Raw genomic sequence first — 26,963 nt, forward strand, 5'->3', positions numbered from 1 at the left:
GTTATTATCTGTAATTAGCAGCTTGTCCTGCTCTGCACATTCGCTCCAGGGAGCTCAGGAAGGATCCGGGACTGCTGGGAGGGTCCAACTGCTCCAGCATCTTCCTTCGCCGGGTGATTTTGGAGACGGAGCTGCCTGGGAGCACCTTTGCAGCAGCTTTTCCTCGAGCTCGCTTCTCAGGGATGGGATTTCGATTGCTGCCTTTTTAAAAATAGGTGTGTGCCTAAGTTCTCAAAGATGCTTTGAAAACGCCAACCTGATCTACTGTTTTATTTAATGCTGTGAATGTTTTATGAGGGTTTTTGCTTTGCCTGGCCCTGGACGTGGGCAGTAATCGCAGCTGCACGGGGCCGCAGGCAGAGGCTGCGCTAATTGAAAGGTGACTGGAGCTGCTGCTGGGAGGTGGATGCCAGACAAGCTGAGAGCTCACCTGACGCTGGCAGCGTCTCCTCTTCACGATGGACCTTTTCCAGGGGTCCCTGCCAATGCCTTCTGGACAGCAGGGCTTTCATCAAAACACTTGTCCCGTGCATCTCCCCCCTCGCCTCCTGCAAGCCCCGGTTGGGTTTGCCCCTGAGGATCAGACAGACTGAAAACCACAAGTCAAATCTCGCTGCTTAAGCCCTTGTGCATTGCCAGGGGGTACCAGAGCTGGACAAACCAGGGCGAGAAAGAGATTTGGCAGAAAGTCACCAGCCCTGGCTCCCCGACCAACGTGCCCACTCGATTTTCTCCTGTGCCGGCGGCTCTTGAACACGGCACTGCAGAAACACGGTGGCTCGTGCTCCTTCTGTTTCTTCCCTGTTTAATGCCTGCCTTGCTAAAAGAAAAATCAATAGCATAAAGGGTAGTGAGAGCAGGTCTCAGGGGTGGAGTATCTCGTCGGTGTAGTGCAGACAGGCTGCCAATAATCCTGCTCTGAGCAGCTTGCCCAACAGCCACCAAAATATTAATGGGGGCTGCTGCCTCTCCAGCGCAGGTGTTTGCATCTCTCCGCAGTCTCTTCACGACAGGCGATGTCTGTACCCCCGCACCAGCATCCCCGCTCCCCGATAGCTCCTTCCCTCAGTGTTTGCAGGGATGCTTGTGGCGATAGCAGAGGCTTTGCAGGGGGGCTCAGGGCTGTGCCCCCCTCGGGGACCCACCGCAGCGCCGCACCCGCTGCCCCACCGGCACCAGCCAGAGAGGATTTTACTCATTACTCCCCCACCTCAACATTTTGGGTTACAACAAAGCGAATGGCAAAATCTGGACTCCTCCTGTATTTTTGGTTAATTCGCCCTGTTCTCCCCTCCTTGGCGGGTAACGGCACCCTCACTCCGCGCTCCCCATCCCCGACCCTGCGCGGGGTCCGGAGCAGCCCCGGGGCGGGAGCGACGGGGTCACACCATGCGTGTCCGACGGGCCCTGCTCGGCGTGAATGGCTCGGGGCAGCCATTGTCATGGGTGAATTTTCTGAATGAGCAAATCCTCATTAAAAAATAATTAAAACAGCCTGGTGAGATTGGCTTAATTCCTTTCATTTTGACTGATGGTGTTTAGTTTTGATGATTTATGTGCCACAGTCTTGCCAGCTCTCATGCTTTCATTGTTGGAACTCGGGGGATTTCATGATTTTCTTCCTTCCACACCTCCTTGAGTCATGGGATTACAGCTGAATCTCAGCTTTCATTTTTTTCAATGACTATTATTTTTAAAGATGCATTCCAGGCTGGTGAAATAAACTTGAAAGCCTGACACCTAATGACTCAAAGCTCAGGAAGTGAGGAAAAAAAAAAAAAAAAGAATAGAGAAATTGCTCGCTTCCTGCTTGGCAAGGGAGGTTTGTAACCCCCCCACTGTTGTTCAGGTGCTGACGGAGGCAGCGGGGTCTGCGGTGGTGGGGTCTGTGATGGTGGGGTCTTGCAGCAATGGGGTCTGCAGCAGCATCCTCTTCTCCCACCCCGTCCAGCCCAGCTCTCCCAGGCTGCTGTGCTCACATTTAAAAAACACAAATTTCCCAAGTCCCGCTGTATAATCGAACCTGTCCTCCTCACGTGCTCCCGGCCACCGATGTCCTCGTGGCACCGGGCTGGCCGTGGCCTCGTGGGCGCTGCAGGGACGGATCCTGCCTGGTGCAAACTGGGTGGCTCCAAGCTCTGTGCAACCCGCTGGGTCTGCGGCATCTCTGGCAGGGGCACGGTGTGGTGGGGAGATGGGGCTGGAAGTGCCTGCGCTTTTCTCAGCCCCCTGTGAGCCCCAGCTCGGGAGAGCCAACAGCAAGAAGGGCTCCTGCCATCACCTGGCAGCCGTTTCGGTGCCGGGTTAAGGCAGCAGCCACGGCCCTTGGAAATGCCCTTGGTCTCCGCCTGACGCTTTTGTTCTGCAGGGCTGCAGGTGGGGATGCTTTGAACCGTGTGAGAAAAGCTCGCTGCCAAAGAAAAGCCGCTCCCACCGCCCTCGCAGCCCCCTTCGCCGGCACCCGGCGCCGCCGAGCGCCCTTTCAGCTCTGAATGGGGACAACGGCGCCTGAAAGGCCGTGCCCCCCGCCATCCCCGTCCCCCTTTGTCTCTCCCTCTGCTCACCACCCCCTGCCCCATCCGTCTTGCTAAACCTCTAAGGCCCTGCAAGGCTTCAATGCCCCCTTTCACTTGTTATTTGTTACCAAATAAATATGGGTGATTAAAAAGGGATCAGGAGTCCGTGCGGTTTGCAGAGGTGCCTGGAAGGTGGAGTCCCTCCTCTGTGTAGCCCATGGCTTTTCGCCCTACATGAGTTAGGAAAAGCAATCACATAGGAATAAAAAGCCATAGACCACAGCAGAGGGCTTACCCAGGATAAGCCAGCAGTCTTTGGGGAAAGAAAAGGAAAAGGGGAAAGGAGGGGGGAAAAATTAGTAACCCTTCCATCTAAGTTGCCCTCCCTCCCTGTGCCCAGCTGGGAGCACGACCAGCTCCTTCCTCACATGGGGACCCCAAAAATAGGGGAACCTCCCACCCAGAGCACCCCTCAGCACCACGGCAGCGCAGGGTGCTTTCTCCTGGGTTACCCCTGGGTCAGGAAGGAGAGAGCCAAACCTGCCATGTCTGTCCCCTCAGCAGTAACCTGCCAGCGTGGTGGCCTGACCCTGGGAGGAGGACCCAGCGCCCTGCCTTTTCTGCTCCAACCGCTGTAATGAACTGTGATTGCAGGGACAACAGTCTCTTGCAGCAGAGGTGATGCTTAAAAGACAACATGCCATAGCCTGAATCAATGGCAGCATGCCCAAGGAGCAGGCAATGAAACGGGTTTTTTTTACTCTCCCCATGTCCTGGCCACAGCTACACCTTATCTCTCTCAGTAAGGTGTTACTCCCCATCACATCTTTTTGGTGCTGCTTTTAAGGATCCCAGTAGACCTGATAAACCTTGAGTTAGAAAACAGGTAGTCACTCTGGTTGGAAATGGAGCAGCATGACTTTACACCAGCAGAGTAAGTGTGCCTTTCTGTAAAGGACCACCTCGCTGTTTGGCAGCTTCCCCGGCAGCAGCCCAGGAGCCCACAGGGTAAATCCCTTTTGCAAGGGGGGAAAGGACTCGCCTTGGGGTCTGGCTGTACCCTGCCCTGTAGCTGTGTTGAAAATCTGACCCTTTGGGCCACCGAGGGACTTGCCCACAGTCACAGAGTTGCTCAGTGGCAGAACTGGGAATCGAAAACCTTCCCTTGGCCCCGCTGCCCCCACAGCTCACCTGGCTGCAGAGGCGGCGGATGCTCAGCTGCGAGAGGTGCATCCAACAGACCCGCCTTTGTCGGCCGAGACAAAGGGCTTAAAGAAAGGTCTGGCTGCAAACTCGCCTCCTGATCGCTTCCCCCGCTGTTGCCTTCCCCTGTTGCCTTTTCAAGGGAACCTTCGTCTCTGTACCCACAAAAGAGGCATCTCAGGACAAGGTGATGTGTTTCATGGGGAGCAGCTGCTCCAGCAGCTTCTCTGAGAGCCAGACACAAACCTTATTCTTTAGCAAAAGCCTCTGCACCTCCCTGCACCTGGGGGAGCTCCTCCGGTGGCACCAGAGCTGCCCAGGTTGTCCCTGGGAAAGCACTGGCCTCTGCCTTTATTCTCTTCCCCTGCCAGGACGCCGGCTAGTTCAGCAACAGTGACTGCTAATTGCCAGGAGCTGATGAGGTCAGCTCTGCTATAGAGTCTAGGAAACTCCCTTTCTTGTTATCCTAGCAAGAAGCCTTGGGAAATTCAATGTTTCTATAACTATACAGCAACCAGGTTTGGAAGTAGGAAGGATTTTGCACCCTGCGGTTCGTAATAGCAGTGAACATGTCTTTGACCTACAAACCAAACTTCTGAAGCACACAGGTAGCTCTGAAGTGGCGTTTTCCCAAGGTCTTTCCTCTTTTAACTCCCATATATGAATGGCGAGAAAAAAAAGGCCACCGTGTGCCCCACCTTCTGACACACTCACGCTCCCTTCTCAGCCCTTTGCTCTGTGGGTGGCAGCCACAGGACAGTGCAGCCGCGGGCAGCCCCACGCACCGAGCTCTGCAGGAGCATTGTTTAGCCCTGGCGTAACACCTTTGGGTGCAGGCATCATGCAGGGGGGGTCTGCCAGCAAACACCCTGCTGCGTGAATGCCAGGAGCCCCGCGTGAGTCTCTGCCCCCCGGCTCTGGCACCAACCCACCCCCTTGTCCCGGGGGTGCATGAATGAGACAATCCCAATTTCATTGTGCATCGCACATTTGAGGGGTAAATCTGTCCTGCCAAACTTAACACCTCTTTGGGGTATGGCCCTGTGGCTCTGCTTTGGCAGCCAAGACCTTCCCAAGGAGTCTGCACCCAACGCAGGTCAGCTCCCGTGCCAGGCTGCTCTCCCCAGCATTGGAGCACGAGGGCACGTGCCCATCAGGGGGCCACCAGCCCCACACCACACCGCAGGGACCCAAGGAGAGCCCGGAGCCGCCGGCCGAGCGCGGCTGACCTCACCTTTGGCAGCACGGCATCCTCTCCGCGGGAAGGGCACCACGCCAGCCGGCACGGGCCTGGGGATGGCAGCCGCCGTGGCATCGCCCGCACCGTCCTCTCCTCCCCGCGCCGCCCTGGCCACCGCCAGCAAAACCCGGGTGCCGCAGGGATGCTCAGGGAAGTGGGTGCCTGGCGCTGCCTGGGGTGGCTGCCCCCACCGCCTCCAAGCCCTGGCTGGCTATGGGGGGGGTTCTCATTTTCGAAGCCTCGACCCCTCCCTTGCTGGCTGCTCCCGCTGCCATCCCCATGGCCCCGTCCCCACGTCCCCGCCGAGCCTCGCTGCGCGGTCACATACTTGAAATGGTTGTGCACCGAGGGGCCGGGAGCGGAGGGAGGGAGCGGGGGGTCAGGTATTTCTCCATCCCCAGCTCCGGAGAGCCGGTAACAAAGGCGCTATTGAACTGCAGCCTCTCTGGTCTGTGAAGCAGAAACCTCTTGTATCTACTTCACTGCCTTTGATCTAACTCCCCCAGTGGGATGTATATTACTCATGTCCTGCTGCTCGGGTACTGCTGCCAGAGTGGGACGGGGGGGACAACCCCCCGCTCCTCACCCCGGGTTTGGGAAGCGTCCCACCGGCACAAGGCAGGAGCACCCAGCGCCCACCCTCACTGCTGTCCTTCCCTACAGCCCCTCTGCACCCCCCCCTCTGTCCCCCAACCCCGCCACCCTCCCAGACCCCAAACTCTTGGGGGATATGTGCGGGTGCCCAGCGCTCAGCCAAGTGTAGAGGCGGGAGGAGCAGAGCTCTGCGCCTCGCATTCCTCTTCTGTAATTAAAGCCGGTGCACTGGGTGGAGGGGGAATTTCCCAAAGGGTTTTACTGGCGTCTGGACAAGGGTCAGACAATGAGAACATTTGACAGGGTGCCCAAATCCGCTGTATCTTGGATACGCTCAAAGCCTCCCCCGTGCTGTTCGTCCCAGGGGCTGGTTTGCAGGAGCTGGGGGCTCTTTGGGCAGGTTGGGCAGTGGGGAAGGCGGGCGGGAGCTTGGGGACTCTCTCACGATGTCCCCGCAGCCTTCGCCCCAGCCAGGCTGCCCCAAAAATGCAAAAGCTTGAGCAGCACCAGCTTGTTCTGAAACTGTGTCCCCACCGGGATCCCCCAGAAAATTCGGGGTAAGGGCATCAAACGCACCTTAGAGATGGTACTTAGAGTAGGGCTTTAACAAGTGCTTTGCTGCCTTCAGCTCCCCCGGGGAGCCAGGGACACTGGGGGCTTAGCCTGGTTTTGCCAGTCCAGGGGGGCACTGGGATGCTGTGACAACCTGGCTGGAAACCATCCCAGCTACCCAAAAGCACTTGAGTGCTTTTGGAAATCTTAATTCTCCTGCCTTTCCAGCTGGTTTGCAGAAAACCCTGCGCCTGGCAGCTCCCACCGGCACCCAGAGACCCGTGTGGACATCGCCCTGGGAGCAGGCAGGCCCCTGGGGTGCCCGCATGACAGTACCCAAAGTGGAAGTACCCAAAGTTAAAGCACAAGAGGAAGCCTCCCCACAGCCAAGGGCTCTTGGCGCTGCTTTGCCTTCTCCCAGGGCTCATCCCCTCCTTCCCCAGCTCCCTGCCCGTGTCTCGGGTGCGGGGGGAGCTGAGACATGCACAGAGCCTCTCTGGGGCTGCCTCCATCCCCGCTGCAAGGTGGAGAGAAACAATATATACCCGACAACTGAAACAGAAAGGGTGGATGGACAGATGGACAGGCAGATGGACAGATACTCAAGAACAGAGACTGACCAAGCTGGGTACACCTGAAGGATTTTTGTTTTCTACAGAGATCCGTACTAGTTGCACCCCAAGAAGTTGCAATCAGCCTTTCTTTTAGGGGATCATCTGCTGTTCCCCCCTCCCCAGCCCCTCTCTCCCCAGCTACAGGCTGGCTCGTGCCCCAGGGCAGGGCGTGCGGGACCCAACTCTTGTTTAGTTTTTAAACATTAACTGTTAGAACTTGGGGAGCAGTTGAAGTCAGAGTTGGGCAACGATCCATTTTCAAGCTGTCTTGACAACTGGCTCCAGCACAGCGAGATTAGATCTACTAATCACATTTATAAGGCGCCCAGGATCATGAATTGGGTATTCGGAGAATATTTGTCATTGTAACAATGTCATTTCCCAGCCTTCAGCGTGCATTACTTTGTCCTCCAAGTCATTACGGTTGGACTTTTTGGCTTTACAGAAACAGCTACTTGGGGAAGAGGAGGCTCAAAAGCATTTGTTGTACCTGTGCTCTGTGCTGATAAAGGTGCACGCTGTCTGTCACTTGTACGTCCCATGGATAGGGTAATGCTGGGTTTATTTATGGATTTTAATCAGCTTTCTCATCGCCTGATTTTGTGTTGATAGCTGCTTTATCAAAACAGATACAACCCAAATCTTTCCAGAATGCTATATAAATCCCCCAACTCTAACAGGCAATAAAAAGGGAGGCCAGGTAAGCCGAGCAGCACCCCAGATCACGCAGCGCATCCTTAACGGTGAGCTCAGGAAAGCCCCGCCGACCCGCTTCCCTGCCGCTCCCCAAAGCAGGCGTCTGACGATGAGACCCCACTGTCTACAACACCCTTCTCAAGACCTGCCGGAGAGATGCGTTCAACAAATCCCTGTTTGCAGCACCAGCAGCAGTCGCAGCGTCGCAGCCCGCGCACAGCAGCTGCCGCTCGGCTGCGGGCGCTGCAGCGTTGCGTTAAGGAGGGACCAGACGGAGCCTGGGCTGCCTGCACAGGATGCGCTGGCAGCCACGGAAAATCCACAGGCTCGGGAAGGGCCAAAATAGTCCTAATTTTGCAGGCGCACACACAATCACATGCTCCTTCCGAAATGCAGAATACAGTATAAACCTGGTCTGCTTTGTTTTAAGGAGAGAAAAGAAATCCTTTAATTTTCTGGCTACTTTTGCACTTTGCTTTATGCCCATGGGGATGCTCAGCCCGCCTCTCCAGAGCAGCAGGCGTTGCTCACGCAGCCTCTCCCCGACACCCTGACAGTCCAGGAGATGTGTTTTTCCCTTCCAGTGGGTACCAGAGCTCCAGGGTCTGGCTTTCCCTAAAGCAGGGACATGTGCGGGAAAACTGGAGCTTCCCTAACGCAGGGACGTGTGTAGGAAAACTGGGGCTGGCGAGGTGCCGAGGGGAACGGGGCGTGCAGAGCTGGGCTCCAGCTGCCCTGGCAAGGCTCAGCCCAGCACCGGGATCCCACAGGTCTGGCTTTTCCGTGGGTGCCTGAGGTTGCTTTAGCGAGCAGAAATGTTCTCACTGAAACAGGCTAGTTTGAGCCAGGAGGAATATTTTGCAAATCCAGTTTGTTTGTACCAGTCGGCTTTGGGTACAAAACCAGCTCTGAGAAGTTGCAGTGTTTCCTTCCCACTTTTCCATTTGGAACAGCATGCCACTTCCAGCTCTCCTTCGTTCTTACCAAAAATATGTATTTTAGGTGACTGGAAGTGTAATGAAAGGTTTCTCTCTGGGTGAAACAAAATGTTCTCCAACCCTAAATGATTTTGTTTCTCGGCTTGCTGAAAAAAGTAAGAATAAATTCATTTTGGCTTGACCCCTTGGTGCTCCTGTGCTCTGCAAAGCAACAAATCAGTCCTCAGCAGAGGACCTGCACCTGAGCCGAGCGACCCTTGGAGGGACATGTCTGGCTCCAGGACCCTGAGACCGTTCCCTGTGTGTCCCGGGTCACAGCCCCTATGATCCTGCCAAACCCCAAACCCCTCCGCTCAGCCCCACTGCGTGCCAGGGAGCATTGCTGTTTCCTCCAGCTTTTTTTCAGGGTGGAGGGATGAGAGAGGCAGAGAAGGAAGGGACGAGATAATGACCCAGATCTGTTCCTGCAAACTAGCCATCAATTTGCCACACAGCCCATTAAGAGAGGGCAAATGCAGCTCGGGAATCCAGGTAAGTCACTCGCTAACAAGATCCTCCCGGGCCTTTTAGCACATTCCTGGTCACAGATATTTCAGCTCCCGCAGCCCCAGCTGTAATTAAGTCTAGGCTGTGAGGCAGGAGATGCTGCAGAAGCCAGGGGGGAATTTGTCTAGATTTGCCGGAGGAGTGGAGGGCTGATGAGCAACGGTCTCTCTAAGGCAGGGGCTGAGGTGGGAGCTGCAGCACGAGCCACCCTGCACAGCCCAGGGGCTGGTCCCTCACTCGGAGGCATGTGAGGAGGGCGAGCGCTGCTCCCCTTGGATCTCCAACAACTTGGACTTGGTAATGGAGGGAGAGGGAAACCGATGGGCTGAAGAGGATAGTTCAGTGACTTGAGAGAGGGAACAAAGACATGGAGGAATTAGAGGGGGGAGGTGAGGAAAGAGCCCCATGGGGTTACAGGGCACTTTGTCCAGAGGTAGAAAGCAAAGGCAGGATAACCATCACCTCTGCACCAGCGCGGCCCCTTCAACCCCCCTGGGGAGCCTCCTCCCTGAGCTCAGACCTGCCTCAGGTGACTCCAGTGACTTCAGGGACATCACCCTGGGCACAAGCTTGGGAAGAAAAGAGATCAACCAGTCTCCCACCATCATAAATCAGGGCTGAAACCACTAACAACAGGCCACCATGACAGGGAAGCGGACGTGCTCAGGTGCCCTCCCTCTTCCCTCACAGACCAGACCCCAAACCCCCTTTGCATGTGGCTTTGCATCACACGCACAAGCTCAAACAGCTCCTATAAAGCCACAGACCCGCCTGCCTCCTGGGACAGAAGCAGAGACAGCCACCAGCGCCCAGCTGGGATTCACACCGCAGCTTCACACCGTGTTGGAAGAGGGTTCACCCACCCATCTCCGCCGAGGCTCCTGTTCCTCACTGGCACGGGGGATTTGCACTGGCACAAAGATGAGAAATTGCAACCTCCTTTACAAACATCGCTGCCCCACAGTGTGATCCCTGCACTCGCCCAGCGGCTGCACTGACCCCCCAGAGCCCCCCTGAATTAACCTGCGCATGAAACGGAGGATTCCTGGCAGATATTCCCATCCAGGCTGTCCTGTGCAACCCCGTCTGGCTGCAATGTGGGACACTGGTGGGCGTCCTACTGGGGATTCCCCTCTGGCTGCACGAGTGAGGCCGGTGGGGCAAGGAGAGGTGGCAGATGAAGGCAGAGATGCTGGCAGAGCTGTGGGGCTGGGGTCAGCCTCCCAGCGTGTCCCTGCTGATGCTCCCCATTGCTGGCTAGAGAGGATTAGCCAGAGCTGAGGTGACTGGGATGGAAACAGGACGGGTTGATGCTCTACTCAAGTGGGAGCTGCCATTGTGCGCCTGTGCGTGTGCCAGGCAGAAGGGTGGTTAAGCCTCACGCAGCTATTCGTGCCCTTCTGGGGTTTGGTAAACCATGTTTAGGCACTGAGAGGTCAAGCTTGCTCTTGCTTTGGGCTTTGCAGGGTCTCTGCCATGGTCATCCTGAGCTGGCAGCCCCAGAGGGAAGATCTCCTGAAAGCCGAGCTCGGGCTGATCCCGGCTCGTGGGTTGTCCTCTGCCGTCGTCGGCAGCTCGGTGCAACAAGCGGTGTGCAAGGGCAGAGCACCCTGTGAGTAGGAAATGTGGGACTGGAATAAGAGACAGCGCATGGATTAGCCCCTGGAGAGGGAACGGTGGCATCCATGCCTAGAGGCAGGTTTATACCTGCGGGGTGGGGGAGCATTGTGGATGCATCCTCCGTGTCAGGTCCAAGGTGATGCAGACGTGAGATGTTTGTGTTTCGACTGCTGCTGGCCCTGTTGTTTGCTGTTACCAGTGATTTGTCATGTTCTGCTGACAAGTCATCCGGGACTTGTGACATAATGTGACATCTATTAGCATAAGGAGAAATTTGGGTGGAGAAAGTATTTTCCACTTTGGAGACATTTCCTCCATTGCACACCCCGCGGGACGGGACACCAGAGTCCCATTGCTCCCTCCCAAGGGACCATCACACCTGGAGGGAAGACGAACCCCATGGGGAGACCCATAAGAGCAGTGAGGTGCCCCAAGCCTGTTCTCTCTGCCTGGAGCTGTCCCAGCCCTGGTCCCACCCAGCCCTGCTGCTGACCGTCTGCCACCTCTCCCTGGGGACACACAGACCGGCAAAAACCAGGAGGGGACATCCCTGAGGTCCCTCCGGGCACCCCCAGCCTGCTCCTTGGAGGGGGGCTGGGAGGCTCTGCCACCCTCCCCTCTCCTTGCTGTCGCTGATGCTTCCAGCAGAGAAAAATGATTATTCTCCTTAACAGGCTATCGCAGCCCAGACACACGAGTGCACCCAGGCACTTACACACACACTCACAGACACACACAGAGTCTCTGTACACCAGCACCCAAATCACTGCCCAAGCCCCTGGGAACCGTTCGGTCTCCCCAGACCCTGCCAGCCTGCAGGACCCCATCCCCGGAGTCCCTTCGGTTTCAGTACCCCAGCACGCCTGAAATAACAGCAAGAATCAAATGACACTGAAATCAAGGCAATTCCTATCTCAAACTAATTAATTTCCTTTCCCCTCGCTGACATCACCGTTCAGGTTAATACATGCAGCACTTCCCTTATCTCTCTTTGGGATTACCTCATCGGAGAGAGCCCAGAGAGCCTCCCTCTCCGCCCTGCCGAATACCAGCACTGGTGTTGGAGCTGCAAGTTTGCAGCCGGAGGAAGGATTGCTCAGATGCAGTTCCACCAGCACACCCAGCTCTTCCGACCACACCGGCACTTCATGCTCTTTTCTTACAGGATTCGGTGATATCCAGCAAAGCACAAGCACTAACAAATCTGCTCTTCGCCCTTCAGTTCACACTCAACAGAAAGAAAAATACACTTCTGCACCAGGTGGAGTTTCTCTGCCTGCAATCGGGGGCTGATGCACAGATTTTTATACACATTATAAACACTGCAAAAGTGTTTGCACACACACACACACACACACACCCCAGTCCTACAAAAACACCCCCGCTTCATGTGTGGCACTTGAGTAAGACAAAAAACTTATCACATATGTACACAAAGATATATTCATATACCAGAACACTCATACAAGTGCACACTTCATCTTGAAATCCAACAGTTAAAGAGCTCACGTGTAATTTAGCCGATAAGTACGTTAACATGTGCTGCATGTAATTGTGTGTCAACGTAAGTCATGTGAATGCACATGAGTATATATACACACATCTTCACAAACATTCATATAGTGATGAATTTTGACCAGTTGGTGATTATTCTCACCTAAAACAAAGAAATTTAGGTTTTTTCAGCTAATCACATATATACCCACAATATAACAACTGCAAGCAAACGCCACACATTAGCTACAACACAGTGTGAACAGATGTAAATATATATATATTCACATCCACACGCACTAACGCATTTCCAGCATACAGAATAAACAGATAAAGGACTTGAGTTGCTTCGGGATGCTCACACGCAGGCATTGCCCGCAGAGTTTCAGTCCCGGGGGGAGCTGTGCAGGTAAGGCATGCACAGGGGAGCTGAGGGATGCCGGTGTCGGCGGGGGGGGGGCTCATTACAAATGCCCATCGTACACTGAGCATGCAGCCTCTGCCCCCACTCCTATTCACTGCCTCGCTCTCTCACACACACAACTCCTCCAGGCAAGACTTCAAACAAAGAAAGAAAGAGAAAAAATGCTGTCTTACTTTTTTCCTCCTTTTTTTTTTTTTTTTTGCTCCTCTCTCCTCCCCGCCGCCTCAATCGCGGGACTTCAGCGGGACTGCAATTCTTTGGTGGAGATTATGAAAAGCAACTTAACAAACCGCCGAGCGCTGCACACAGCCGTGCGGAGGGGAAGAAGAGCTTTGCCAGCAGAGAAGAGAAGGAACAAAAGCCCAGCAATGCCAGAGCGGTGCTGAATAGGTGTCTTCCTAATTGTAAGGGGATTGTGTGGCTGTGTGTGGTTGCAGGGTGGGAGGAGGCGGGTGGAAGGGGCGATGGGAAGAGGCCTCCCTCCCACGCCGGCTGGGGACGGCCGCCCGCAACCCCAATCTGAGGTTAGTGCATAAATTATCTCCCGTCTCTCGCGCTTTCCCCATTGGGTCGCGGAGCCACGCACACGTCTGCATCCCCGCTGCTCCGCTCCGCCGACAGCTTCCCATTCCCCGCACGACCCACCGCCGATGCCGGGTACCCACGGCCCCCCGCGTGCCCCCCGCCCGGGGCAGGGGTGCTGCTTCTCCCCATCTCGCCTCTCTCCCGCTTTCTCCTTTCCGCTTTGTCTTCGCCCCGTCTCCCAGCCAGGCAGACACAAAAGAGCCTCTGACCTGGGAGGAGAAATACCCGTTTCCAGAAAAAAGAAAAAAAAGAACACCCGAGTGCTCCGGTGTGCGCTTTCAGCAGGCAGGGAAATTAAAAATAGCTGGTATAGCTCAAAATCGGAGGCAACATTCCTTCTCTAATGAGTGTAATTAGCAGAGTGAGGATGGAAGTGTGTTTCCCTGGCTGTTCCCTGCATCTTTCCATGTCTCCAAGCACCAGCCTGCCTGTGCTCTTCCACAGGCATTTGGGAAACGGCGTTTTTCCACTTCCAGGAGCTGCCGGGGCAGGAGCTGCGCTTGGCTGCAGCTATCAACATGCACTTCAGCTGCCTTGAGCTCTCCCTCCATCTCTGTCTCAAAATAGAGGGGTGCAGACAGGATTAAATCCCCAAACGCACATCCCGAGTCCTCTAGGGTTTGCAGAAGCAAAGACAAGTCAGATTTGGGACATTTTTTTTTTCCCCCCTGCTCGTTGCTATCCATCCACTTTAGCTCTCATAAATCCCAAGCTGTCAGTGTAACAACGGGTGATTCAGTGGGGATTTAGCCAGGCTTCAGACCCGTGGAGCGAACCAGATCCTCCTCCCGTGGCAGCGCCTGACTGAACATGAGCACGGCATTACCTCACCCCATGCCGGGTCCCCTCTTGCCGGGACGTGGGGCATTGGGCTGCTCTCCCTTGGAGAGCTGGGAGGTCCCTTACAGGGGGCAAGGATGCTCTCTGCCCTGTGGGTAGCCCCCTCAGCAACGCCATAAATCCAAATTCTGCCTGGGATTAGTCCAACCACTGATTTTGGCTGCATCGGTCTAGGTGAGAGCAGCGAGCGCCTGCAATGGGATGAGGATGCAGCAGCATCCACCCCGCGCATCCTTACCCCAAACAGGGAAGGGGCAGTAGACGAAGCGCCATGGGAGGGCAGCACGCTGGGAGATGTGCCGGGCAGCTCATTAACTGACGGGCCTAATGACCTGCTCGGCTGCGTTGTCTGCACAAGCTGGAGGAGGAGCAGGAGCATCCGCGCAGGGAGACACGTTGGATCTGGGCATGGGGCTGCCCGAGCTGGTGGTCCAGCCGTGCTGCTGGGCTGCAGCAGGTCAGGAGCGGCCAGGGAGGGCTGCGCCCTCTCTCAGCATCTGCTCAGCTCTGACATTGTGCTCACTTGGGCTTTTTTTTAATTGTCTTGATGTCCTTCATTTGCATAATCCCCATAATGCAGCGCAGCAGGACTTTTGCTCTGAGCTAATAAATAGATGACAAAAATAAATGTGTCATGTAAGATTTGCTTCCATTTCTTTCCTTTGTGAGCGAGCTATCACCGAGAAATGATGCTCGCGGGGTTGATCTCACAGGAACTGTCAGCCTGGCCTACCATAAGCAGCGATGTTCGCTTTGCCCGTGGTACGCAACTTTGCCAGATGTTAGGCTTAAGTCATGAGCTGGGAGCCGGAGGAGAAGGTGGCTGTGAAACGTGAGGATGTGCTCCTCACTGCCTGGGGTTTGGCCTCCATGGGCCCTCCAAAGCTCTGCCCCAAAAGTCATCCCAAAAGCAGCTGGTGAAGTGCCAGTGGAAGGACTGCAGAGTGCAAAAAAGGTTCATCATTGTGTTTTTAGCGTGTTTGTATCCAGTAACAGCCAGGCAGGTGTCTGGTGTGCCTTATTTTTAGATGTATTTTCTTCAAAATTACAGGGCACTGTGGTTTCCTTTCCTCCCTAACAGCACGGCCAGCTCTCTGCTCACGGTGCAGTTGCACTACTTATGAAATTAGTTCCCTTAGCTGAGAAAAAGAGTAATAGCTCTGCTGTGAATATCCAAGCGGACTCATGAGGCTGGAAAGGTGCCACATGTTTGCTTCAGGATGATTTCCCCCTTGGTTTTACAAGAATTTATTTATCACCTCAAAGAACTTGGCCGGATGGTGCACGGGGCATCGATGGGAACGCCAGAGATCCCACCCCAAAACAGCCTTAACAGGCTCAAAGTTTTAAAACAGAGGCTGCAAATATCACTGGGGCTCTGCATCCCTGGAAATCTTCACTCCAGGACTGAGGGTTTTCCTAGGCTGGAGCTCAGCTGGAAGTGAGGGAGCCGCTGGGCATCACCCCCGTGTCGGTCAGAGCAGCGGATCCCGTCTGAACGTCGGGTCTGTGAAGAGATGGGGTTTGGGTCTGACGGAAGATAGCGATGCGACTCGTTAGGTTTCTGAAGATGTAGTAGAGATGGTTACTTTGCAGAGGGTGCTGGCAGCGCTGGAGATCATATCTCGTGCATTACAGCAGTTGGTACTTTTTTTTCTTCCCGCAGCCCTGTGATTCTGGAGGATTCTCAGCTCTTACATAAAAACGCTTTAGCATTTCCAACTGTGTTGTTTGTTGAGAAAAACCTGAAAACATGAATCCTAAAGGGTAAAAGCTAGAAGAGAAATAAAGACCTGATAATATATGAGCTTTCTTTTTTTTCCTTTTAAAACCCCGACCAATTTTAAATCATTTTTATGACTGTACATAACTGCCTTCTGGCATGTGAATGCTTGTGCCTGGTGTTACTGTAAAGATGGATTCACAACTGCTGGTCAGCAGAGGAAAAAGCACAGCCTGTGGTTTCCAAAATGCCCAGATCAGGCTGCGAAAGGAGCTCAACAACCTCGCAGAGCTGCACTTAATTGACATTTAACAGGTCCTGGGATGAGGCTTTGGGCTCACGCACAGGGTTTCCCGGCGGGGTGGCTCTGTGGAGGTCTCCCCCCATCTTGGAGGTGGGATGTGTTTGCAGCAGGCTGGGTGGGCAGCCGGGATGCTCGGGGCTGCTGGGCTGCTTCGTCTGTGGCAGCAGCCCCCAGGAGGAGACGCACATGCAGATGGGTGCTCGTGGGGGAAGCAAAGGCAGGGGGTGAAGAACGAGAGACAGGGAACAAAAGCAGAGGAGGAGGGAGAGGTGAGCTGTGGTGTAAGGCTGGATCATGCCTCTGGCTGTGCTGAGCCCCAGCGGCAGAGCTTTCCACCGCGGGCAGCTGAGATCTGCAACAAGTTCTCTCCCAGTTTGTCCCAGCGGTGAGGTCTGCACCCCTGATGGTCTGGACCGGGCTCAGCTGCCTCCCAGCCTGAGCACCAGATCTGTGCAGTGGGGTGAGGCAGTGGGGTGCTGGGACAAGGGAAGGCAGAGAGCCGTAAGGATGGAAAGAAGGAAAAACCAGTGAGAGAAGTGGAAATTAGATGAGGTACAGGAGTGAGGCATGGAGGACCGCAGAGCATCCCTCCAGGATGCAGCGAATAATTTTCCCCTTCCCCAAAGCGCCGCGGTCAGGGGATGGGATCATCCGTCTTCATTACATCACCAGAATAGGCTCTGTCAGGTTACACTGTAAAACTAATCAATATTCCCTGCGGCCTCGCTGGCCGCAGCTTCCACCACGCTGGCAGGCAGCCACGCAGGCAGGGTGGGCACCGGGGCACGCTGGCACACCGGGCTGTGTGCCACGCACAAGCGCTGGCACCCCGGGCACAGCTCCCCGGGCAGCACGGGTCCCCGTGGTGCTGGGGGGAGCAGAGACACCCAGTTATTGCCACACACTCTCTGCCCATGCTTGATGATTTTTTAAATGAGTTCACACTCTTTCTTAGCTGGCTACCCAGGTATTTCATTTTCCCCTTGCCATAATATCTTGACACCTGGCCACTTGTTTTCTGTAGACAACTGAACAAACCTCCTGCAACAAAACCCCATGGAAGTGAATCTATTCAGGAAGCAGAAATCACCATGGAAAGCCTTATTTGCCCAGCTGCAATCACAAAACCCCACTTAGATTGCAAACTTAACTCTCATGCGGTGTCCTGTGCACAGAGCGAGGCACTTCCCTCCGCAGAGACATTCCTCTAGAGCGGAGAGAAGCGACGGGGTGTGCTACGAACATTGCTTGGCTCCTCAACAGTTTGGACCAGCTTGGCCAAAGTGCTCAGTAGCCAGCCCTCAACGCAGCCAGCCCTCAACGCAGCCAGCCCTCACACCCAGCCCAGCCGGGCATTGCTTTGCCCTGGTGCAAACTCCCGGCAGTCCCGAGGCAGCACTGGAAATGCTCCTTGTCTCATCACCGCCTGGCCCTGCTCAGTCCACACATACAGGGGCAGGGAGTTAATAAACCTGGGAAATAAAGGTCAAGATTCAATCATCGGGTGCTGCTGAGAGCAGAGCAGAGATGCTAAGCCTTTCAATAGTCCATGGTTAAAAAATGACAGAGGGGTGCAGGGGACATGCCTGTGGGAGCAGGGCTGTTGGAGAGCGAGGGGTGGGAGATGCAGAGGGGTTAACCCGATCGGCACTGCCTGGCCCGGCTGCAGGGATCAGCCCTTCCCCGGGGAGCTTCTGGCTGCACCTAAACACCTAAATTCCTGCTCTCTGATTGCTCCTGAGAAACACCGGGGAGGAGACAGATCCCTGGGATGGGAGACCCTCAGGGCAGACAAGACCCTGACCACCACTTGGGTCTTTGGATTTTACCAGGGGATGTTTCAAGCAAAGTGTATTGTGGGTCCCTCATTGGAGGTGACGGCCCAGCAGCAGGCAGCCCGCACTAACTCATACCAGCCTCGCACCCAGCCCGGCCCAGCCTGTGCCCACCCTACGGCCCGTTCCCGGGGCAGGATCAGGGGCCCAGCGAACTCCCTGCTCTGCACCAAGGAGCTTCGCCCCGGCTGTTTTCAAGGCAGCTTCCAAAGCAGTCGCTCCCGCCCCGTGCCCAGGCTCCTACTGCCAGCAAAAGTCTCGCCCAACACAAGACCCATCCATCTTACTCTCAGCCTGGCCGCGCGGCTAAAAATAAGCCAATAAAGTAGCAATCACCTTGGAGCAGCAGCAGCTCTATTAAAGCGGAGCGAGCCCAGGCACCTGAGCCCCAGCTCCACGGCACGCCAGAGCCAGAAGCCCGGGAGCATCTACCGGCCCCGCATCGCGGCGTGATGGCGGCAGGAGCTGGCACGGCAGCACCCGGTGCTGCCCCACGGCCCCATGCTCCTCCCAGACCCCGGCTCTGCCTCGCTGGGCTTCTCCAGAGATGCTCCTGGCTGCCCCGCTCAGCTCTGCACCTCTGGCACCTCTCCTGCCTTCGCTTCACACCTCTCCCCTGTCCCAGCTGCTCTCGTGGCCCTAATTGCCCAGCCGGGCTCCTCCACCTGGCTGCAGGGAGCCCATAGTCATTGGGGTTGCTCGTGTGCCTCTTCCCTGTGCAGATGTTGGCCGAGGGGCAGATCCATCCTGATCTGATGTGCTGGATGTTTGCATCAGTTTCCATTGCAAACGCTCATTTGTCATGTAGATCTCCTGGCATTTTTTTAAAGGGTAGATTAATTTAGGGGAGCTCTCAGATCCAATTTCCTCTGGCAATGGCTCTATTAGGCTGTGCACAGCAGAGATACAGGCTCCCGTCCTCCTGCTGCTACTGATGGAATTTGATTCTGTGCTGCCAAATCTGCAGGGCTGCAAACACATTCTCACTCTTGATTAATGTGAGTAATTTCTGCTTGAAAGAAGGTTGAAATGAGCAGCCAAGGGGAAGCGAACGGTGAGGGTTCCCCCCCACTACCCCTCCTCCTCCCCCATCCCTCGCTGCTGTTTGCATTTTACCAGCTCTGGCATGGGCTAACAGATAAACAGAATCGCTGGCCCCGTTTCAAGAGCAGCAGAAGGTGCGGGAGGCGGGGGGCACCTCGGCGCAGGCGGGATGCTGCTCTGCTACAGCTCCTGTAATGTGAGGGGCGAGGGATGGGCGAGGGATCGCCCCCCATCCCTGGATCCAGGGCAAGGAAGGGACCCCGGGCTGGGGCACACTGCTGCCCCACTCACCCACCCTGTGCGGTGGGGGGGCAGCACGTGGAGGGGGGGTACATGGGGGGTGCACACAGGGTGCACACAGGAGGCACGGGGGGGTTGCACATGGGTCTGGCTGTGAGGGGCAGGTGGGTGGAAACGTGAGGGGAAGGGGGGTCCCACCTGGGGATCTGTACATGGGGAGAGGGGTCCCCCAGGCCTGGCTGCAAGAGAAGGGGGTGCCCGGCGCTCCCTATGGAGACATGCCAGGCCACAGGGGTCCTGCCCTCAGCCTGGGTTTGCTCACTCCCGCTCTGAGCAGCGACACTGTCAGCAGAGCAGCTCCGAGGCCGAGATGCTGAACCTCTCCCTGAGCCCAGCTTTCCGTCCTGTCCCACCCGTGGGTCCCCCCTGCTCCCACTGGGCAGCCACTGCAGGGACTCCCTGTTTCCCTGCAGAACATTCACACCCTCTGCTTCTGGTTCCTTCAGGCAAATCACCCGGGGCTGGTGTGGAGACCTGAGGTGCCTGCACCACTCTCGGCGTGGTTTTGGAGAGGGGGAACCAGTTGCCCCATGCCAGCATGGTGAGTACCCCCTGCCTCAGCTTCCCTGCAGCGCCTGCCACACAAAACTTGCCCCACAGGCAGGGTCTTTGTAGGACACCACTGTAGCACCATTAATAATGGGAGTTTTTCCCCAGCGAAACCCCGTCCCCTAAGTCCTCTCCCTCAGGAGCAGCGGTGGCTTTGCATCTCCTTTTCAATTTATTTTTATAAGGAAGGAGGGAGAGAGAGAGTCACATCCTAATCTGGCAAAATGTCAGGGAGTGATTCAGAGAAGAGGCGAGCAGCAGAAAGAGGCAGCCCACACAGGAGAGTTGTTTCTGATTTCCAAATGTCAGCATGTCCTTTAATTAAATGCTGATTAACAGGGGACGTGCTCCCTTGTGCTGGAACCGGGGCTGCTGCTGGTAACATCGCACCCCGCAGAGAGCCCGGGCGGTGCCGCCAGCCCGCTCGCACCCATGGGATGAGCCGCCTGCCACGCCGGAGGGGTTGGAGATCCACGAGAGCTGCCTGAGCAAGGCAGCCTTGCCCTGTGGCTTGAACCACACCGAGAGCACCGAAAGGTGCTGGTTCGGGGGCTGCACAGCTTGGCTGTGGCAGACAAGCCTCTCGTTCCCGCTGTCTCATCTAGTCTCTGAGCTGGGATCGCGCCTGTGATTTTTTTGTCTCCAAGTGGAAGTTGCGTTGGATCTAGTTTAGTGAAACTGGATGCAAACCCTGGTGTGGATGCTCTTACTTTAGCCTGAGCAGCTCTTTTCTTCCTCAGCTTCTGTCTGTTCTCTGTACACTTAAGTTAGGCTGCAAAAATGTTACTGCATTTGGGATCTCCAAAAACAACTTATGTACCTAATAATGTCTCTAGGCATGATCTGTTACAATGCTGCTCTTTGTCCTCCCAAGCACGCCTTGCCTTTGAGGCCAGCAGGAGGGTTATCCTTGAGGCTGGGAGGGCCGGGCTGTGCTCTGGGCTGCGTCTGCCCTGGGGTGGTGGCAAACCCCTGCTGACCCTGGAAGCCAGAGATCACCAGCCAGGAAGGTGGCCACCTGCTTCGGTCCTGGTTGCCACCCCGCTGCCTCTGCCCGACACTGTCCCCAAGCAGCGGGGCCAATTCTCTCCCGTGGTGCGGGAAGGTGGAATGTGGGATGGAGCGGGTAAGTCTGGGCAGCGCTGTGCCTCGCTGCGGGCTCCCACAGCCGGTGCCAGCCCGGGGAGCTCCGCACAGGACCTTGCTAGGTGCAGCCCTTCCTGGAGAACTTCACTTTGTGCCCTGGGACGGGCGGGTGCCCATGCCCAGCTCTGCTCTGACCTTCGGGATGGCCCAGCTGAAGGTTTTGTTCTGGGCGTTATAGGGTTGGGGCAGCCCCACTCTAGGAGCAGCACGTTTATCGAGACAAAAGAGGTACGTTCTGCTCTGCACCGCCTGCAGCTGGCTGACCATGAAAGTGTTCCTGAGCGTACAAAAGCTCTCTAGACAGCACAGAAACTTTTACCTCGCGCAGCCTTCTCCAGAGACCCCTGTCACACCGCGTGCATGGAGCCACTTGCACAAGCAAAGCCTGCCAAGGAGGTTACAGGGCTGAAGTGACACGCCAGACAAGGCTAAATCTGAAGAAATAGTCTATAATTAAAATCACGCTTTTCAGTGCCAGAGCTGAGTGAAAGAGCTTTTCACGCTCACCCTCCCATCTCCACAGCCACGACCGCTCTGCGTATCCCTCCCAGCACCTGCAGAAAGACTTTCCTCCCTTTCTCTGTTGCTTCCCGGCAGACGGCGGGGCCGGAGGCGTGGGCTTGGGTGGCCAGTGGCTCTGGGTGCCCCGTTTGCCCGTGGCCCTTGCAATGTGCAGCTCACAGCAACAAGTGTTGGCTCTCCGGACTCCCACCGTGCCGCTGCCTATTCCCAAGCGCCACCTGATGGCATCATCTCCAGAAAGGGTTTCTTAGACAATATTTATCCCAGCACAGCCACGGGAACCAGCTCCGGCACCAGGGAGGGTGGAAAAGGAAAATAGGGCTGAGGGCAGCCCTGGTCTCAGCACCCTGCCCCTCCCCAGGATGGGGCAGACCAAAGCTGAGCTCAGCGAACGCACGCGCTGGCTGCTCTCTTCTTCTCAAGGCCACAGAAAGTTCTTCTGAGCTGTGCAGGAGGCAGGCAGATCCTGACTGGGGGATCCCCACAGCTCCCCCCTTTTTAATTCTCCTTGACATGCCTGAGAAAACAGGTCTGTGTTTACGAACGTGAGACCGAATTGCACAGAAATCTTAGGGGCAGCGAGCCCCGAACACCTCCCCCACAGCGATGGGAGAGAAGTGACTTTCTTCTACCACCAGACAAGGGATTTTGCCACCTTGGTGTTATCTCCACCTCCCTCTGCCTCCCCACAGAGGTGCCACCAGACATTTGCCGGCGACCCTTCAGCCGCAATAGCCCCGCAGCAGGTGGGATGCCCTCCCAGCCAAAAGGAGAGAGGGGTGTCCCCCGACACAGCGCACAGCAGCCCCGGCTCGTGCAACCAGCAATAGCACATCAAAGAGGCAGCCAGGCCTCTCTTCCTCCCCTCTCCCCAAATCGGTGCCTGCTCAGAGCAGGGGCCTCAGCTGAGATGACCGCGGTGCTGGCTCAGGGTCCTCTTTGAGTGTAAAGCCCCAGGAGGGGGACCCCAACTCTGCTTCACTCCCTCCCCCTGCTCCCCTCCCTCCCCTGGGATCCCCAAAACTTGTCAGGGGCAACAGCACCCATTCAGGCCAGCCCCTGGTGGCATCCCGAGCATCGCATGCTGAGCAGGGCAGTGCCTGGCTCACCAGGGATGGTTCTTACCAGCCGGGATCCCTGCTCAGCGTCTGGCACAAGCCAACCCGCCAGTGCCCCGGGTCCAGAGCCCACCAACCCCGTGGGTACCACCCGCTCTCTCCTGCCGCTCTCCCCGGGTGCCGCTCAGCCTCCGCTCCCGACTTCGGCACCTGCGGGAACACTAAGACACCCAACATGAAGGCACCCAGATGGAGAGACTGCAGCAAAGTGCTTTGTGCTGGGAGGGATGGGGAGAGGATGCAGGGGGAGGGGAGGTGGCGGTGGTGGGAAGGGGGGATGAATCATTTCGAGGGAGCCAGATTTCCATATTCCCCCTGCTGGAAAATTAAAGTCTGCTCTGAGTTTGCATCCCAAATGTGATTGCTTTCGGATCCCTGCCTTGGAAGGCACGTACCTCTCTCAGCAGCCGGCCCTGCCGGGATCAGTGTCTATGCTGTCTACCTGTCAGCAGGCTCTTCCTTCTGTTCACGCTGAGCATCATATTTTCTTTGAACACCGAGGTAGTTAAAAGCTGCAACTTAAGGACTCGAGGGGGGGTGGAGGTGGACGGACTCACTGAGCATGAAAAGCAGCTATTGGCTCTGCCTCTCCGGCTGCTCTGCCACTGGGTTGGGCTGAACTTGTGTCATCCTTCCCCTCGGTTCCCCTTATTTCCCCGTCACTGTCCTTCCCCTCTCGGTGCCGGGAAGGCGGGGGAAGGCGGCGAGTTATTGCTGGGTTATGACCCTCCCCGTGGCAGCGCACATCGCACCGGCCCCCCCGCGGGGCCGCTCGGGCAGATGCAGACGCTGCCCGAGACACCCCGCTCCCTCCCCGTGCCGCGCGGCATATGGTGCGCGATTTTTAATTTCCTCAGGACGGCGGTTCGTATGGCGACTGGCAGGTTTCTCATCGCGCTTTAGCAGGCCTTTGATTAACCCCCGGTAGATCCTTACGTGCCAACTGTCCGTATGGGCTGAACAAAGCATTTCCCGATTCCACCGCTCCCTACTTCCTTCTCATTAACGGGGAGCTCTTCGGTTGAGCCCCAGCCAGGACAGAGACATCGGCATCCTGCCTTTAAAGCTGCCTCTCCCCACGTTACGGCAGGTGAGATCTGTTGCTGGGAAGAGGAGCCGGGCTATAATCCCTTTTCAAACCCTGCCTACCTGTTACATGTCAGCCCCGTGCAGGATTGATCTTGCCAAGTGAAATAGCTGAATGTTTAAATCAGTGGCAACATGAGAATCCAGCTTTTCTGCCAGGCCGCGCTCTCAGGCTCTCTGCAAACACAGGTGGAGTCACGGAGTTTCACTCGGGTTCTGCTGGGAAAGCTTTCTCTGCAACCCCAGCCACTTTTCTTACAAAATTTGAGGTCCCTAATAACATGAGAAATTAGTCCACCCCTTTGACAAATCCCTGCCACGCTGTGTCTCTTGGGTTACAGAGACCATTTCCAACAACATTTATTGTGCTTGCAGATCAGCCGCAGGTTTATTCACTCTTCTGCATTAATTACGGATTCTTTGCGGGAAGAGCTTTCACTCTGCAGACTGTTCAAACTGAGACTGGGGCAGGATGGTTTGAACACAGACAGGCAACAAGCAGCCTGGTTGTCTCTTCTGCTGAAAGGCTTCTACTGTGCGCAGCAGGAATGTCACTGCTGTAACCCCACCTCATGTCAGCAAGGCCCCACCGCTTCTGCGTGTGGTCCTGGGTGCAGGGGCAGCCCGGAGAGTGGGGAGCCCCTCGCCTGACAGCTTGTGGTGGGTGGGTGATTGCAGAGAAGCAGCTGCTGCCTCGGTGAGGATGTGCTTGTGCTTCCGACCTCTAAATCCAGCTCTGCCGCCTCACTGCAGCATCGCCATGGCACTCCGGTCCTCTCGCTGGCATTAGGAGGAACAATCACGTTGCATTTTGCACAGAAGGAGCATGGCAAATGGATTTGCTGTCTTCATGGGCTTTGTTTTTTAACAAAAGCAAAAACTACTAAAAATGTAATCACTTTACGCTGCTGCTGTTACAAAACAAAGCTGAGTCTCGCCCATGCCTAGCAAACACTCAATCATTCACCTTTGTTCAGGCAGAGAGGGGATCATTAGGACAGCAGATGCCACCAGAGAAATCCTATTTGTTTTGTTCTTCAGTAGACCCCGAGGTTGCAAGAGCATCACGTTAGCTGTGTGGGAACTAGGGACTTTGATATTAGTTTGATGCACAGGATGAAGATTTTGGCAGCACCTCTGGACCTGGGACACTGCTTCCTGGAGTTAAAAACCTTGGTGCCCTGGCTAGAGGCAAACCTCCAAGAAGAGTTAAGCTGCTGAGAAACAGGCGTTTCTGATGCTGCTCGTGAGGGACAGATCCCGTTAGCACAGCGCTTGGATGAACAGTATGGTGAGTTCCTGCAAAACTGCAGTGTAATGCAAGAAATCTGATGCTCGTGTGACTGATAACGTGGTTATACCGTGTCTGCTGCTGGACAGGCAGTCGAGCAATGCATCCCCACCTGCAGGAGTTTTACAGCCTTGCAAGCTACAGGAGAGTTGCAGCTCAGCTATAGTTAATTTTGAGAAAACTGTTTCTAGAAGAGGAGTTGCATCCTCTAAAATACACATATTGAGTTGGATTTCTATAGCACTTGCTGAGAAGGCAGAAATGAGGGATAGTTGTCCATCCGTGGGGATATTTCAGAGAGATACAGCTGCCCTAAACCACAGTGTTCTTCCAAAGGCCCACCTGGTTCCTGTAGCAGCGTGGGGGGAAGCACTGCCAGGTTTGTGTTTTTCCAAAATCCACCCGCTAGCGGGCAGCAGGACGAGAGGCGGTTTATGGGAGAAATGAGATGTCACCCGAGAATTGCAAGAGAAGGATCATTTGTCTTAGAAACATTTAATGTCGAGTGTAACAGTTGTGGCCCAGAAGAAAACTGTGGATGTTTCATCCTGATCCTGTGCAATAACCAGCCAAAACCTCTGTGTCCCAGCAGCAAATGTGTGTGCGAGCTGAGGATTTTTTCCTGGAGCATTAAAGCCCAGGTAGCTCCTGCAGCGGAGCAGCAGGGACTTGCCCAGAGTTTCAGAGGGTGTTCGTGGCAGAAGCAGGATGGGGACCCCCTCCCGGGGTGTCATCCCCCCTCCCTGCAGCGTTTCCCACGGGCCAGGGCAGATTGTGTGGTGAAGCCCTGAATGTCACAAGGTGCCCGGCGCTTACCAAAGTGAGCTCAAGGCTTTTCCACTCCTTCCCCAGTGGGCTCTGGGGGGGAAGCAGGAGTGGTGATGCTGTCCCTGGGCAGAACTGCTTTGGCAGCTGCAGTGCCCCAGGTTGAGCTTTTCAAGCACTTGTGTGTCTTCGTGTGTGCACGCGTGGGCTGCGAGGACAGTGTTTTAACAGACCGTGGGCTGCTTTAGCTCCTCCTCAGCCCTGGAGAAGTCCGTGCTTATCCTGCGGGATACACCAGTGCTGGTCCCTGGGTGCTGGGAAACCTGGGCTCCGCTGCCTGCACCCTGCCTGGTGTGTGCATGGCTGGAGGGTGGTCTGCGCTGCCAGAAGCACCCAGGCAGTGCCAGGGCTGAGCAGAGGTACTGGGAGCCCCAGTTCAGCCTGGGTGAAGGCAATAGAGCGAGCAGAAAGGGTGGCATGGCCTTGTTTCTGCCTGTCTCAGCTGGGTTCCATGGGTGCAGCCCGGCATTTCCCAGCCAGTCATTTCTCCAGAGGGCCACGAGGTGGAAGCATTTTCCAAAAACTCCTGCGATGACCTCGGAGCGTGGGGGCAACCTGCCTCTGACTTCAGCAGGGGGGACAGGACAGCCAAGGAGCTGGCTGAGGGGTGGCTGTGTCGTGGAGAAAAGAGTCGAGAAGGGTTCAAGTAGGGGCACAGGTCACAAGGGTAAAATCCCCTTGTCCAGGAAAAAGGCTCCTATAATTATCCATGATGGTAGCTGCCCACTACCCAGGGAAAAATGTCTTGTGTTCTGCACCTCAGGGGCAGAAATGCAGGAGAACAGCCCAGGGCCATGCACCATGCTCTGGACCGCTCATGCTTGCTCCATGCAGATAGCCTGCCTGGCAGGCATTTGTGTGTAACTTCTGCACCCCAGATGCTGAGCCCAGACGTCCTGGAGAGATGACTGGGTTCCTCTTTTCCCTCCTCTAAACAAAGCTCCTGGACACGTGAATTTGTGGCAGCTCCGTGCAGCCCACTCCCCTTTCAGAGGAGGGCTAACACAGATCTCCCGATGCTCGTCTATCTCTCTCCCCACGCACCAAGTCCTGTTGCTCACAGCCAGCGAGTCCAACCAGTAGCCCCAGGGCTGCGAGCCTGGCCAGACCTGCCTCTGCCTGCTTGGGAGGACCAGTGCTTCCCTGTGGGCTTGGCCATGGCCAGGTAACACAGCCAGGAGCAGGGTTTGCCCCTTGGCATGGTGTCGCGCTCAGCTCTTGTTCATCATGCTTGACACGGGCTCGGGGTGCTGAGTCACGGCCGATCAGCTGTGCCTTATCTGGCCCGGTGAGCCCTCCCGGCCCCGCAGGAATCCCTGGCACGCTGCTGAACGCCGGCACCAGCCTGCCGGGAGCTT

The 26,963-nt window shown here is 55.9% G+C and overlaps 1 protein-coding gene across 5 annotated transcripts in view; it reads right to left on the reverse strand.

The window, feature by feature from the left end:
- The window catches only part of BLACAT1 (BLACAT1 overlapping LEMD1 locus), a 35,336-nt gene extending 12,423 nt beyond the window's left edge, over positions 1 to 22,913 (reverse strand). Inside the window, exon 1 of one of the 5 annotated variants that reach the window (XM_074850371.1) lies at positions 22,799 to 22,913. Coding sequence is in view for 2 of the 5 variants with exons in the window: in XM_074850368.1 (XP_074706469.1) it covers positions 4,954 to 4,970 (17 nt within the window). In the remaining 3 variants the exon portion in view is untranslated. Of the gene's footprint in view, positions 1 to 4,953; positions 5,082 to 11,520; positions 11,651 to 12,610; positions 14,143 to 22,410; positions 22,506 to 22,798 lie in introns of those variants that run through there. The other 4 variants (XM_074850372.1, XM_074850370.1, XM_074850369.1 and 1 more) reach the window with 4 other exon arrangements.
- Positions 22,914 to 26,963: the final 4,050 nt, after the last annotated feature.

The sequence above is a fragment of the Strix aluco genome, chromosome 25, assembly GCF_031877795.1.
Source record: "Strix aluco isolate bStrAlu1 chromosome 25, bStrAlu1.hap1, whole genome shotgun sequence".
Taxonomy (NCBI): Eukaryota; Metazoa; Chordata; class Aves; order Strigiformes; family Strigidae; genus Strix; species Strix aluco.